Genomic DNA, 15,067 nt, shown 5'->3' with positions numbered 1-15,067 from the left:
GCCCCACCCACCCCTACCCCCACCCCCACCCCGTTTGGACTCAATCATTTCCTTATGTTCCTTCATTTTCATCAGACTGCTGCCCCCCCTCAGGACGATCTCTAGAAAATCTGTTGTCTGATTGGACTCTATCTGAATGTCAACTGTAACTGTTCTGATACTGTGTGTAGCTTCACTGATTTCAGCTGTAATATGCGTTCTGGCCCTTAGAATAACACAAATTGCAAAAAAGAATTTTTAATTATGCGCTTTTTTCTTTTTTCTTTTTTTTCATTTTTCTGCAACTTTTGTCACGTCCATCTTTTGTGAACAGCATTTTAAAGGTGAGATTGTTTTGTCTCAGCAGTTCAGCCCTGATATAGAGACAATAAAGACCGATTGGGAGGGGATTTCATGGGGAATATATATCTCTTCCTTACCAATGAGCCTTAATGTTATTACATGTCAATTTGCAATGGAAAGAAATATGGCTTGCCCCTCTCTCAATGATGTCTATATATTCATGTATAGTCACTATCTTGTCTTTCAGTCAGCTCACATTTTTCCTTGTTTCCCAGCAGATTTGGGATGTAAGATGTGTTTGGACCCGGTTGTTTGTTTTGTGCAGCGTCTCACCTCTTTGACAAGACCAAATAAACACGTGACTAATACCCACGCCTCGTGTTGTACTGCAGAGTGAAACCAAAACCACAAAATGCCTGATTTGTCTTTCAAAAGAATCTTACTGAAGAATTAAAAGTAAAATATTGCAATCTCCTTCAGAAATTTGGGCTCCAGACAAATAAAATACACTGAATTTCAACATTCAAAATCACATTTTAGTGTTTGGCATCAGTGATTTTCCTCCTGCTGTACTGTTTGGGAATTTCACTAAATCAGAGGTCAGCCATTTGGTTGTTTAGAAAACTGTGCTTATGTACTTAGAGAAAATCTGCTTGTCACTCATCTCCCTCACCTTCTGCCCTGTATTCTCTGAGGACCACATGTTCACACTGTATGGGCTTGAGACTATGCTTTCATTTGATCCTTTGGTTTGCTTACAGTGTTGAAAGAGAGATTTTGTCAGTGATAACACTTTAGAGATGTTACTCCTTAATTTCTGAAAATCTGCTTTTTTTGTGTCATTTAATTTCTTTTTCTCTGGAAAAAAAAAATGTGATTTCTTAAATGATCTAAATCCTAAAAGCCACATATAGTTTATAAAAGCAGAAGCAGTCTTTCATTTGTCCAATTTGTTTTCAAATGTTGATTAAACATGAATTTACATGACTGCTTTCTTTTTTCCTTGGTGCTTCCTCTTATGCACACCCACATCCATTCACCACACTGTAGCACAGTTAATAATGGAGATGGAGCAGACTGGAGCTGCTGGAGAGTCAGCTTCATTCACCTGATGGCACAATTAATCAAGCTGTGTAGTTATTGGCAGTGTCCAAATGATGGTGCTATTTCACAGTAACAAGACCAACTTTTTAATGTAAGGTAGCATATACACATGCTGGTCATTTGATTAGGTACACTTTGGTGTGCAGGGGTTGGACCCCCAATTTTACCTTCAGAACTGCCTCAGTTCATTGTGGTGTAGATTCAGCAAGGTGCTGGAAACATTTCTTAGAGATTTTGGACCACATTGACATGGTAGTCCAGTCAATATGGACTGCTCACACAACAGTTGATTTGAGCTTTGTGACGTGTCATGATTGGAAGAAGCAACCAGAAGATGGGCATGATCAACAACAAGGCTTGGGTATCCTGTGGTGTTTAAATGATGTTCAGTTGGTGTTACGGGGCCCAAAGTGTGCCAGTGAAATATCCCGAATGTCAAAGCACTTCTGAGACCGGGCAATTTTTTTTCCCCCAGTCTTCTCTGTTTTTTGGTGATCCTGTGTGAATAGTAGTGTCAGCTTCCTGTTCTTAGCTGACAGGAGTGGTATGTAGTGTGGTCTTTGCTGTTGTAGCCCATCTGCTTCAATATTTGATGTGTTGCGCACTGAGAAATGCTCTTCTGCATTTTTTTGGCTGTAACAAGGAGTGAACACCTTTCTTCCCCTTCCTCTGATGCTCAGTTTGAACTTCAGCAGGTCAACTTGAACATGTCTGCATGCCTAAATGCATTGAGTTGCTGTCGTGTGATTGGCTGATTAGGTATTTGTGTTGAAGAGCAGTTGAACAGGTGTCCCTAATTAAGTGTCCAGTGAGCATCCACTTTGTTTTCAAAGGTTCAGTCACATGTATATTGTTTTCCCAAGTATATACTATTATTAAAAAGCAAACAACTGAATCAAGGCAATCTTTATGATTGTTTCCACTCTGATTTCGAGACAAATTATTTTCTTCCACTGATCTAGACATCCAGTCATTTTTCTACATCTCATAAGGGAAAAACCTGTTAGGGGTTTTTATTGTGTTTGTGTGTGTGTGTGTGTGTGTGTGAGATGCCAAATCATTGCAATTATTTGTTTTTATTATATTCATTTTAAATAAATAGCCTTCACCCTTTCCCTGCACATCATTATTATTATTTTAATGTTAGGGCTTTAACCTATGCAAATATAGTTCAAATTTGCATTTGCTTCCTTAGCAGGATTTTTGCTTTTAAGTACCATTTCAGTCAGTGACAATGAACACTGTAAAATCTGAATTGACTTGTTCAGCTGGGATTTCATGTAAAATTGTTACAGGAAAGCAACTACACTCTGTCACGCAATAATGTCTTGTGTCAGCTCTATACAACCCATCTCCATCTGCATCGCTGCACCTCACTGCACAAAAGCCAGCAGCAGCAGGGCCTCTGATGCAACGCTCACTACCCAGTTGTTCCCTCAGGACAAAGGTATATCAGCAGCTCTCTCATGCAGCTGAAACCATGTCTACTGGAGCAAACATGGAAAACTGACCCTGACTTTTTTAGAGATGGCTGTCTGTCATAAGAGCTGCTGAATGTTATTGGCGGCCCTCCCCCATGTACAGTATGTCCTCCCCAGGCCTGATGTTGAAGTAAAGGTTGTTAATACATTATCTCCCTCTAGTGGTGGATGCAAGACTCTGGCGATGGTCATTGTCATTCTGGGCAGTGCATCTCCATTGATCTTCATTCAGAAAGATAGAACACTGCAGCAGTGGGAGAGTGCAACACTGGAATAGTATGGACATGCTGAGTTCATGATCCAGTTTGTATTCAATTCACAGGAGGTTAAACAATGTAAACATCTCACGGAAAAGGGCTTAATAATAAATACATGTCAGGAACACTGGTAAAAACAGATGTCCTGTTGATGCTTATAGGCCTTTTTCAGAAATGACATTTCATATGTTAAAAAAAAAAGTCTGTGACACCTCCCTATCACACTGTCATGGCTTATTTGCAATAGAACAGCTCAATCGTTAAAGCTATGCAAAAACAAGTCAAAATGGCACATTTTAATAATGTGTATCAGCGAGTCAGTGGGCAGGAAATTGGTACTTTAAAGTATTAATCTGCAGAGCAACATGAGCAAACAGAACAATAAATGAAGTGTACAAAGACGGTTTATCCCAAAATGAATGAATCAATGTATAAGGGAATGGTGGTGATTAAATTTGGGACCTTACAGATGTGGTCAGAAATTTGCATATCCTCATCATGGGCATGAATGTAATGTAATTTTGGGCTTTTAATGATTTCTTTGAACTGTTTTTTCCCAGGGTGGAATGATTGTACAGCATACATCTTCAATAACTTTTACTGGATTTTCTCTGATCCACACACACTCAAATGTATACACAGGCTCAAATATATACATGCACCCCACTAATATTTGATTGTCCTTTAGCAAGTTGCACCTCAACCAGACACTTTTAGTAGTCATCAACAAACTTCTGGCATAATGCTGGCTGGATATTTGTCTAGCTGTTGATTTGAGGTGAAGTTGAAGAATTTGTAGGAAGTCCTCCTTCTTCATTGTTCAATCCACTTTGTGCAATGTACCAGTACCACCGGCAGCAAAACAGCCCAAGAGCATGATGCTACCACCACCATGCTTGACAGTGTTTTTAGGTTTGAAAGCCTCACCTTTACTCCGATCTTCACTGTGTATAAACAAAATATACATTTTCCTCTGACTGAGGTTTTTTTCTGCTTGTAGCTATAGCCTCACAAGATTTTCTTCTCACTTTATACTTTCTCACTTGGCAGTTGTTAATGTGTACCAAGACACTTACCTTAGTATATCTTAGTAAAAGCCGTTCAGGAGGCTGAACATTCAGTTGTCCACTATAATCCAGCCATTAAGTCTTACCCTGCAAAAGCTTGAGGATTTTCTCCTAGCTGCCCACATTACTCTCAGGGAACTCCAGTCTTATGCCGAGAAGTCAGTTTACCTTTTGCTGTTTCAGCCTTAACAAGTGCTGTCAATAAAATTGTGTCATTTTCTCCAGAAAAAAGTTGGTCAGATGATAGAGCATAAGACCAGATCTGTTTCACACTGATGTGTAATGTGTAATGGTTTAATGACTGCCAAAAAAAATGATTTACTACCTAATAGAAGGAAATCAAATCTCTTAATATGACACAACAGTACTTTACATTTGGGGGTGTATGGGAATCTGCTTCAAGGTTTGACGTGTTGTATCTTCAGAGATGTTCCTCTGCGTACCTTAGTTGGGTGGTTATCTGAGTTACTGTTGCCTTCTTGTCAGATCAGTCTGGCCATGCTCCTCTGACCTCTGGCATCAACAAGGCATTTTTGCCCAGAGAACTGCTGCTCACTGGATATATTTTTTGGGCCATTCACTGTAAACACTAGAGATGGTTGTATGGGAAAATCAGCAGCTATTGAAATACTCAGGCCAGCCTGTCTGGCACCAACAACCTTGCCACATTCAAAGTCACTTAAATCACCTTTCATTTAAGCAGCAGGTGAACAGGTGTACCTAACAAAGCTTGGGATAAGTTCATTGTTGGGTTTTAAACCTTTTTGCAGGATTTTTTTAGTAAGAAAGATGTTGGATACTACAAGTGGGAAAATATTCGATGTCAGTACTACTTAACAGCACAAAAGTATGAAATTGATGTACCACTAATGTGCATAAGTGTGAATAGTATGCGCATGGGTGCATACATGAGCTAGCATAAATCAGCACTGCTGGCAGGAACACTGTAATGCTGTTAACACAAGCATAATATAGCATAATGTAGAATATTGATGGCCTCTGACTGTGGACAGTTTGTATCTATTTTATATGATGGAAGATATTGGCACGCATATGTGCATTAACACAGATAGCTGGTCTACACATTGCAAATTTATCTATCATGGATGATGTGGATTGAGCCCTTTTTTCCCCCTCTCTCTGAAAAGTCCATCTGCAGACTGCAGTGTGGATCCCTGAAAAAACAAACAAACAACAACAACAACAACAACAACAAAAAAAACGGGTTTGACTGTTTTGGACATTGCAGGTGTTTATTTCCCTGTCACAGCCTGCAGCCTGTTTTGTCCCTTTTCTCCGATTGTCTCCTGTTCTGTTTCTGTCCCCAACTCACTCTCGGTTTGCATCCCCGCTCTGCCCCCACCTATCCCACCCCCACCCTCCCTGAGCATGGCTGGCTGCAGGGGTTGGCCTCTCTCTCTCTCTCTCGCTCTCTCTCTCTCACTGTGCCACGTATGTAACCTAAACTGTGGAACGGCCAAGCAGGGATGGGCCATGAGAAAACCTTTCCACAAGATCAGCCTGAGTCTCTGAAGTCTCCCTGGACCTTGTTCAGTGAGGAATGAAATGGGGCTGCACATTCTCATTTGCCTCTCTATACCGCTTCATTTCAGCCAGTGTTGTCCATTTCTGCAGCTACCTCAGACATTCCCTTGCTGTTTTATTCCCCCTTTATGCCCTGCTTTCAAACGCCTTTTCCCATCTCCATATGTGGTCCTGTCTGTGGTTCTTTTCAAATGCTCATTTCACTTTAACTCTATCTCTCTGTTAGATTTTCCCCTCCTCACAGTGTATTGTGTTTCTGTAAAATGCTGTTCTGGCCCATCTCATATAAACACAGGCTCCTCCTTCACCCTTACTTAATGTCATTAACAGGTGGCTGTCAGAAATAGACACAAAAACACGCACACAAACAGCGAGGCTGTTGCAGATACAGACATGTTTTGAATCATGCTGGCAAGGCTGTCGTCATGTGAGCAGACCACCCTGCAGCACCTTTCCTCGCTGATTTAAAATTTCAAACATGTATGGAGCACGAACAGGATGCTGTTGAGATTAAACATGAGGAGTAAGCACGGTCTGGGGGCCAAACACCAGAGACACACACACACACACACACACACACACACACACACACACACACACACACACACACACACACACACACACACATTTAATCGCAGACAGTGTTAACCAACCAGACTCCAACCCCTGCACATCCCCCACCTCCACCCCTTTACACTCACTTTCCATAACTCTTATGTTCCTCTCTCCCACCCCTTTCCCCCCCTCTCTCTTTCTCTCTCTCTCTCTCTCTCTCTCTCGCTCTCTCTCTCACTCTCACATCACTGCTTTCCCCCCTCTATTAACTTTCATGCGTCTCTTCCTCCCGAACTGAACAACACACACAAGACACAGGTCAGATTTATTCTTCTTTTCAATCAAGTGCATTAGCCAGCTGTTGCTTTCTTATGCCCACATGTCACACAGGTGGCGGTGGCTGTCACTGGTCAAATGCTAGAGAGAGTTCCAGATTTTCACAACACAAAATTCAGCATAAAGTTGCATCCTCTGCTCAGCTGCTTTAGAATTTAGGTTAGAGCACCAAAGTTTTCATTGCATTATTGTATATATGAGCTCTACATGTATATACCCTGCTAAGGATAATCCTTCATTGCAAAGTAAGCACTTGTTTGTGTTATCCACCCTCAGAGCAGCTTGGCTTCTCTAAGCCGTCCGATCACACTGTGGTTAATATGAATGTAATGTGATCAAGGTTTGTAATTCTATGACCACTAATTTGGCTGTCAGCAGCTGCAGTATTGATGTTCTTTATTACAGTTAATGTTGGAGGGTTATTTTAAGGCATGGTTGCTATTCCATACCTTTGGTTCATTAGTGACATGCACGTATCTGCCTTTTGTTAGCTATAAAATGATTTGATCCCAACTGTCAGTTAGTGCTTAAGAGACCGTAGGGTCTGTTTTTTGCTGGCCTGGAGCTTTTGGTTATTTCAGTTATTTCACATGTAGCTAAAGTTTTTCTGTGAAAGCTGTTATTATTATTGTGATTATTATGGAGAAGAAGACACACAGCATGTTTAAATGACATAAATTTTTTTTTTCCTGGTTATTAGCCATTTTGATAATATTACACAGACCTTACATTTTGCATATTGTTTATTATTGTATATTTTCACATTTTGTATGCTTATATACTATAAAACATCAAAGACAAAGGCTTTGGGGTGAGACTTTGCACATGTTGCCTATATAAAACCTCTGATGCTGTCAGTGCAAAGCTCTGAATTAGGTGATCTGCCAACTGTGTGTGGCCTGCTGGTACTGCTTTCCTAACTGGCCAGGCCTCTTACCTTCACTCTGTGACCTGTTGGACCGCACAGCAGAGTTAATTACTGTAGCCCCCTCTCTCTGTCAGAGGGTTCAGGATTGAATTATCACCTCTCGTGCAGACCATCGACACCGTTGTGCCCCGTCACTCACTTTGTTTAAATTGCTCCAAAGGCCTCTCGTTCACAGTTGAGAGTCTGTATAAGCCTGGACCAAACTAGTGCATGTGTCAGATACTCACTGAAACACACACACATGCACGTGCACAGTTGCTGCTACATACTCCCAGTGTTCCTGGTATAAGTAATGCAGGCTGAGAGGTATTTGTGGCAACCCATTATCCCCTCAGATCAAAGGGGATCTGTGTTTAAGCCAGAGATAGTGTACCTGCTCAGGGAGACGACGGGTTGTCAACTCATCTGGGAAACTAGAGGCTGGGTGGTCCAGTGTGACACTGTGGTGTTGTCTCTCACCTTGACCTTGCACAAACCCACTCCAGTAGCTCAGGCAGCCCAATTGTTTCTTCATCTCCAGCAAAATCTGCCTTTCAGGGAAATGCCATATGGCTTATCTATTGTTGGCTGAGAGCATGTCATATGGCTTTTAGGGAGGGAATACTGTAGATGCTGATAAAGCTGTTGGAAATTAAATATTACGCTGGTGATGAAAGGATTTTTCTCTGGTGAAGCATATGCTGGCTGTGCTTTCATCTTTCTGTTTCATCTCTCTATTTCAGAGGACTGGACAGAAAACAGATATTGCCTCTCCTGGTCCTTGCCTCCATCTTCTCCCATTTTGTCATTACCTCACTTCATCTGCGTCCCCCCAACACACACACATACACACACACACGCTACACTGTACTTCTATTTATATCTCTTTTGTCTAATTTCAGTGCCCAGCCCATTTATTTTTACTTGATCTTCTGGCTGCTTTTGCTCAATTTGCCCATCTATCACAGGATAGCTGATAGCTGCCTTCCAAACCTTCACCTGCTTCACCCTAAACTTCTCATCATTTTATTCTAATTAACAACATTTATTATCTGCACCTCTAATCTTCATTTGAAGTGCCCCGTCCCATTGCCCGTACTTCCTCGGTTCTGGCCACTTTAGATCAGTATGTGGTCCAACTTCTTTGTACAGCAGGATGAGGAGGGTCGCGCTGGAGTGGCAGGACAAAGTGGAGGTTTGGCTGGAATGAAAGGTGGTAGAGGACAGAGGCGGATTCACAAGATGAGTGACAGCCAGGAGGGAAAGATCAAGCTGGCATTCTTTGTGTCTATCGTTGGTGTGACCCTGACGGTGCTGGGCATGGGGACAGAGTTTTGGGTGGAGCTGGCCCAACCAAAGAATTTCAGCGGCAACCAGACCTGCCAGATGGCCCACTACGGCCTTTGGAAGGGCTGCATCCGCACCCTATGGGTGGCTGACATAGACCCAGAGAGGACAAGCTGTGGTCCTGCTGATCTACCTGGAGGTGAGACCTCAAAGTGGTGTGTGTCTGTATGAGTTTGTGTAAATCTGTTTGTCCTTTGATGTGCACAAGATGAGCTGGTGAGGTTTTTGGAGGGACTATTTTGTGTTTAACTCTGCTTTCCTTGGAAGTCTACCTTGAAGCTGCCACCATCTTGCAGTATGCGTATCAATATCAAAGTGGATTAACAGCAAGGGGTCAGAGGCTGTGTTTGTAAAGAAGCTGCTGACATCACCTCTGATCATTGCAGGTTTTTTTTTTTTTTTTGCCATCACACAAATGCTGTAAAATAAGAGTGAGCTGTCATAGCTATTATGTATGCCCCCCTGAGAATATATTTGTAAGGCTTTATATTTGAACCCTTCAGAGACTGAGGAAAGCTCTTTTGGCACTTAATTTTAAAAACTCATTTGCATTCAACTCGTACAGTCTTTAGATTTCTGAGCAACATATTTCTGAGTTTTTATTATAGGTTTAAAATAAATTTGTTCCCTGTATGTATACACACTTGTGTAAATTTGCAAAGAACTAATGAGAGTTGGGTATCTGAAGCTGCTTGTGTACATACAGTATGTATCTAGGTCATTGTACAGATAATGTGCAAATTGAATCATTAAAGAAATATAAAGCATGGAAATGGATACAAGTGAATAACTACGGTGATGCTCTTTCAATTCTGATCCTATTGTACCAACACAGAGCAGCATGTGGGTACAATATGCAACATATTCGTTGGCAGTCATAACATGATCTGTGTAACAAGGCAGTGTTAATGTTAAGATTTTCTCCTGACTCAGCACCTAATCATCTCCTGTTTTACCAGGAGTGCAGACAGGTGATAAAGGGACAAACCAGAGGTTTATTGTGTTGACGGACATCCACGTTTAGAGTAGTGACAGGTTCTTTCTAAAAACGCTTTATTCAACCTGACCACGGTTATGTTCTCCACAGTGCGTTGATTATCTGCACAATGACCTATTTCTGTCTGAAAAGCAAGTCCAGAGATGGAAAGAGGCAGGTATTGGAGGAGAAAGACTCCTGGAATCACTCCCTGTCTCATGGATTCTGCCAGGACTTAGCAGCACTCTGAAAAAAAAAAACCAAAAAAAAAAACCACAAAGTCTCTTTATATTTCACAGATACATGTGGCTCACATACACAGCTTAACATGCTGACATCACTTTGAATGATGTTTGAATCGAGTTTTCAAGGACTGATTTATCTATCCTTTCCAAATTTATCTTTATTTCGTCTTTGACTGCTTCTAGCTGGCAGATATGATTCCAAGATGCTCTGTTGGTGTGTGAGAGAAGCCAGTATGCTTCTGACAATCTTCATCACACGTCCTAACACTGTTGGCCCATGCCGCCTGTCACAGATGGCCGTGGGCTCATCATGTTTGCAGGAAAACAAATGTTTTTGCCATCTATGCTTTCCCATTTCACATCCCTGTTCACATGCCTCTGGCTCCCATCCCGTGCAAAGCGTAGCCCACTGATGTCGTGTCTGTCATCCTGAGACCAGCTATCCATCTTCGCTGCCTGCTGGAGAGAAACATGACGGCTCAATAATTACAGTCTCAGCAGGGGTAGCGAGAGCAAAACCGGTTGACTGTGATAGCATAATGTGTTACAAAATCAGTATGGTTGACAAATGGTTGGTCTGCTTCATTAAAAAATGTTTGCAAATGTGCTCAGGCACAGCCATATCTGTGTGGGGAAGAAAGGTGTAGTGTGTGTGTGTGTGTGTGTGTGTGTGTGTGTGTGTGTGTGTGTGTGTGTGTGTGTGTGTGTGTGTGTGTGTGTGTGTGTGTGTGTGGTCATCTTGGACCACATCATTTTCAGTGGGTGAAAGTCATCACTATGCACTTGCGAAGCCAAGCGGAATCTGACTACTTCACAGTTTTTGTCTAAATATAGAGAAGGGGGAATGAGCTAGGGGGACAGACAGGGACTGAATGAAAGTGTATATCTAATGCAGTATTAACTAACCCCCCTGTGTTTTCTCCCCCCACCCCTTGACATCTCCTGCTTGCTCATCTCGCCTCCTTCTCCATCTGCGGCCATCCTCTCTCTTTCCCTTCACTCACCACCCCTCCATCTGCCAGCAACTCACTCCTCCTTTTCACCACCCTCATCCTGTAAGCCTGTATCCATACTTCTTGCATCTTCCTCCTTCTTTTGCCCAGCCAGCACATCCTCTTCCTGTCTTCTGTAGCCACATCCCTCCATTAGCCTCGATCTGCTCCTTCTCTGTGTCTACCACTATTTCTCCCCTCTGCCATCCACCCTGTTTTGCTGTCTCTCACCCTCTTTGGCGGCACCATATGTGCTGTGCTGGAGTGTGCCTGTGTGTGTGTGTGTGTGTGTGTGTGTGTGTGTGTGTGTGTGTGTGTGTGTGTGTGTGTGTGTGTGTGTGTGTGTGTGTGTGTGTGTGTGTGTGTGGAGAGGTGTGCGTGTGTGTCTCTGAGTATTCCAGCTAATGCTTGATATAAATAGGAATGATGCCTGGAAGGACAGAGTGCATGGATGCATAGTAGGTACATCAGAGAAGACAAGAAGTCATCCATAGGAATATATGTTTGTGTGTGTGTGTGTGTGTGTGTGTGTGCGTGCGTGCATGCGTGTGACTGTGTGTGAGCGCGTGGGTGCTTGTGTTTTTCTTTGTTTGATCTCTTCTTTATACCCACAGAATCCAACTGTACTTACTTCAAATTCTTCACCTCTGGGGAGAATGCAGTCATATTCAAGAAGACAACTAACAAGAGTGAGCTGTTACACCTTCCCCTGCACTTTCTGCTGTACATAGAGATACACATTAGCAGTTACACCGGCAGCTTCTTTCAATAAAGATGCTCACTGTGGTGCTCACAGGACCGTACTAGTGGTTTTTGCATGTTTTAGACCATTAACTTCCACTGCCACCCATTTTCCAAAGCAAGCCATAAGCTATCAGACTGATTAATGTGTTTGCTGTGCTGCCCAGAGAGCCACTGGTTTCAGTGTAGTTTGAAGATAAGCTGGCTGAGACTTAATAGGCTACTTACATACCAGTAAACATCAGTCATTTTTATCTTTTGGTCATAAGTTGTGAGCAGGGTCTGTTTTGAAAATTGCTTGTTGATACATTTAAAGACACTGTGGCATTTGACATATGAGCTGTGGGAAAGATTTTCCTTCAGTAGCTGCATTGTAGACTTGGATCTAATCACACCAACAGACATACAGACATGTGAAAAAGAAAGTTATTACAGATCTCTATGCAGTCCTGTGAAAAAGAAGAAAGGGTGTACAACTTCTCAATCATAAGTCATTTGCCAACGAGCATTTGTCAGCTAATCCTCCTTTCTGGCGTTAACAGTGACTATCATTTACAAAATTAACATAATTTTTCATTCAATATGATCTGAAACTAGAGAGTGAGCTGAGGGTCATCTTCCCATCGACTTCTACACAAGTGGAAGACTTTTTTGCAACCAGCAGAGTCGCCCCCTGCTGGTCATTAAAGAGAAGTCAGGTTTCACTTCTGCGTTAGCTTCACTTTTCAGACCAGGAAGGCAGTGTATCCATCTTTTTCTGTGTTTACGGTCTATAGAAACTTTGAAGCAATTCTTCAAAGCATCTGAAAGACCAACACAGCCATGCCTGCAGTTTTGCTACCAGAATGGCTAAAAACATGTATAGTGAAGTTGGACATAAGCAAAACTGTAGATTGTTTTTCTGTTGCCTTCATCCCACCTCATATTTGGCAAATTTCCCCTGCCACTACTAATACTATTCCTGTCATCTGTTATACTTTAGGTAATTAAATAATATCTATGTGCTGGAGAGTCAAAAAACAAAAACAAAAATGAAAACTGCAGAATTGGCACTGGGTATTTTTTGGGGTTGCACCTGTTCAGGTTTGGAATGCCAGGAAAATCTGTTTTAAGCTGAGCCAGTACAAGAAGCGGCACAGATGACATAAATCCAGATTTAACTAGAATCCCAGAAGAATCAAACTTTGCGAGTTTGTGCAACATATTCAGTTTCCACACTGCACCTGAAAATATTTCTTCCATCTTTGCTGCAGATTTCTTGCTGCATGCACTTTTAGATACCGGCTTTAACTGAACTTTTGCCCTTTATATTCCATTTTGTTACATCTCCCTGCTCTCCTTCACAGGTCTGAATCTAGCAGCAGCTATTTTGGCCCTTTTGAGTCTGACCATGATGGTGATGGGCTCCATATGCATCGCCATGTCGCTCAGCAAAGGAGTCCAATTCTTTCTTAAGCCAGCCTCCTTCTGTTTCATCCTATCAGGTGGGACCTGACTTTTCTTTTAATCACAGTATAATCTTTTCATGCCCTTTTCCTGTAATCTGAGTATTTTAAGGAATGTACCTGCACCTTGGACTTTCAACAGTACTTTTACTTTGCTAGAAGTATCTTGCTGCACTTTCATTTTTCTAATTTAAACAAACTTTGCCAAAATATTCCTGTAAGTTTATAACTTTTAACACTCTCATCCCCGCTATTACTTTTATCTACTCATGCAGGTGTACTGGTCCTTCTGTCTGTCCTCATATTCCACCAGTCTGTGCTGGCCTTGTTGTCCAGTGACCACTCCATACCTTTGCACCATGAGCTGTCCTGGTCTGTGGCCTGTGTGGGCTCAGCGGGAGCCATTCTTATTTTCGGAGGTGTTCTCTTCGTCATTCTCGCTCTTCCTTTCAGCCCATGGCAGAAATGCTTTCCACACAAGAACAACGCCACCTAGCTCTCCAATGCTGAAATATGCACACAACATTTATGATGTCTTGTTTAACAGGAAGTAAAAACACATTTTTGACAGCTGTGATGTTGAGCTTGCTCTTGGCATTGGATTTGCCAGAGAAGTCATACTAACTTGGTCTTAAATTTATGAAGGGGAGTCAACAGCACACACATTACACAGAAAGGCCTCCAGAGATAGATTTTGCAATGCTTTGCTTTTGTTAATTTTAGTAGAAAAAAGAGAGACTGACAGGTGCAGTGCTGACTCCTGTTTACTCAAACCTGAGTCACACATAGATTTGTTATCCCGCCTATAGCTGTACAAACATATAAATCCAGGCTTTCTACTGGCAGAAGTAGTGTGAATCTTTTCTTTATTTTAATTGCTTGGAATTCATCACCACCATAGTTAAAGCTTGGCACAGTACAGAACTGCATGGTTAGATAGACTATAAGATCATAACACTTGTTAGAACATTTACATGACCTTCATTTTTTGCAGTAATGTGTACAGATAAGATAAGGGAAAATGTTTTTGTTTTTTTTACCCACCCACCCACTCAGTTCTCATGCCTACCAATGTCAACTAACTTTATAATCTCCACTTGCTGTACTTGGAAGAATGTGACAAAAAAAAAAATGCAATAGAAAGTCCAAATTTGGACTTAAATTTTTCAAATGATGAATGAGTAAGTAGGAACTTTAGAGTCAGGCTGTTTATTTATTTATTCTTATTTATATTTATACCATACTTAACTTGCCACGTATCATCATTAAATATCACATTATTAATACATACTATGGTTTTGATAGTGCTATCAATCAGAAAGGAAGAGGTTGTTATATGATGTACATGTTACCATATGAATAGAGCAAGCAGTAAATTCTATGAAGCTTTTTAACACTTAATACTTGATAAACGAGGCTTTGTGTGTCACTATTTATTTTGTTACCTGTGTTTTACACTTGCTGGGTGAATGCTGCTTCAGTGTATCAAATGAATGTAAGTTGAGAAAAGTTGTGTGAATAGATGAAAACACAATTTTGTATATCAGAGCAGTATGTGGATGTGCATACTCTGTATATAAAATGATTTTTTTTTGTGCGTGTTTTATGAATGGTCACTGTTTGTAGGGTCATCTCTAAACACTCTACTTGCAATATAGTAAATATAATTTATTTTTGTCATAGGATGCTCACCTCTCAAATAAGAAATGCTCTTTTACAATATATAAACTGTGCTTTGTTCTACTCATATACAATGCTCAAATAAATTAAAGGAACACTTTTTAATC

The 15,067-nt window shown here is 41.3% G+C and overlaps 1 protein-coding gene across 1 annotated transcript; it reads left to right on the top strand.

The window, feature by feature from the left end:
• Positions 1–6,575: 6,575 nt before the first annotated feature.
• cacng6b (calcium channel, voltage-dependent, gamma subunit 6b) lies at positions 6,576–14,707 on the top strand. Its single transcript, XM_030748953.1, has 5 exons — positions 6,576–6,609; positions 8,278–9,020; positions 11,709–11,783; positions 13,182–13,319; positions 13,556–14,707. The coding sequence occupies exons 2-5, from the start codon at positions 8,663–8,665 to the stop codon at positions 13,774–13,776; spliced, it is 792 nt and encodes a 263-aa protein (XP_030604813.1). The 5' UTR covers positions 6,576–6,609; positions 8,278–8,662; the 3' UTR covers positions 13,777–14,707.
• Positions 14,708–15,067: the final 360 nt, after the last annotated feature.

Source organism: Archocentrus centrarchus, chromosome 16 (genome assembly GCF_007364275.1).
Source record: "Archocentrus centrarchus isolate MPI-CPG fArcCen1 chromosome 16, fArcCen1, whole genome shotgun sequence".
Lineage (NCBI taxonomy): Eukaryota > Metazoa > Chordata > Actinopteri > Cichliformes > Cichlidae > Archocentrus > Archocentrus centrarchus.
This window is presented reverse-complemented; position numbering and strand designations above follow the sequence as displayed.

Bases quoted from the DNA above. Each gene is read 5' to 3' on its own strand.
- cacng6b (XM_030748953.1), top strand. From the start codon at position 8,663: ATGTGGTCCAACTTCTTTGTACAGCAGGATGAGGAGGGTCGCGCTGGA. The intron at 9,021-11,708 runs GTGAGACCTCAA...TTATACCCACAG, and splicing joins TCCTGCTGATCTACCTGGAG to AATCCAACTGTACTTACTTC. The intron at 13,320-13,555 runs GTGGGACCTGAC...CTACTCATGCAG, and splicing joins CTTCTGTTTCATCCTATCAG to GTGTACTGGTCCTTCTGTCT.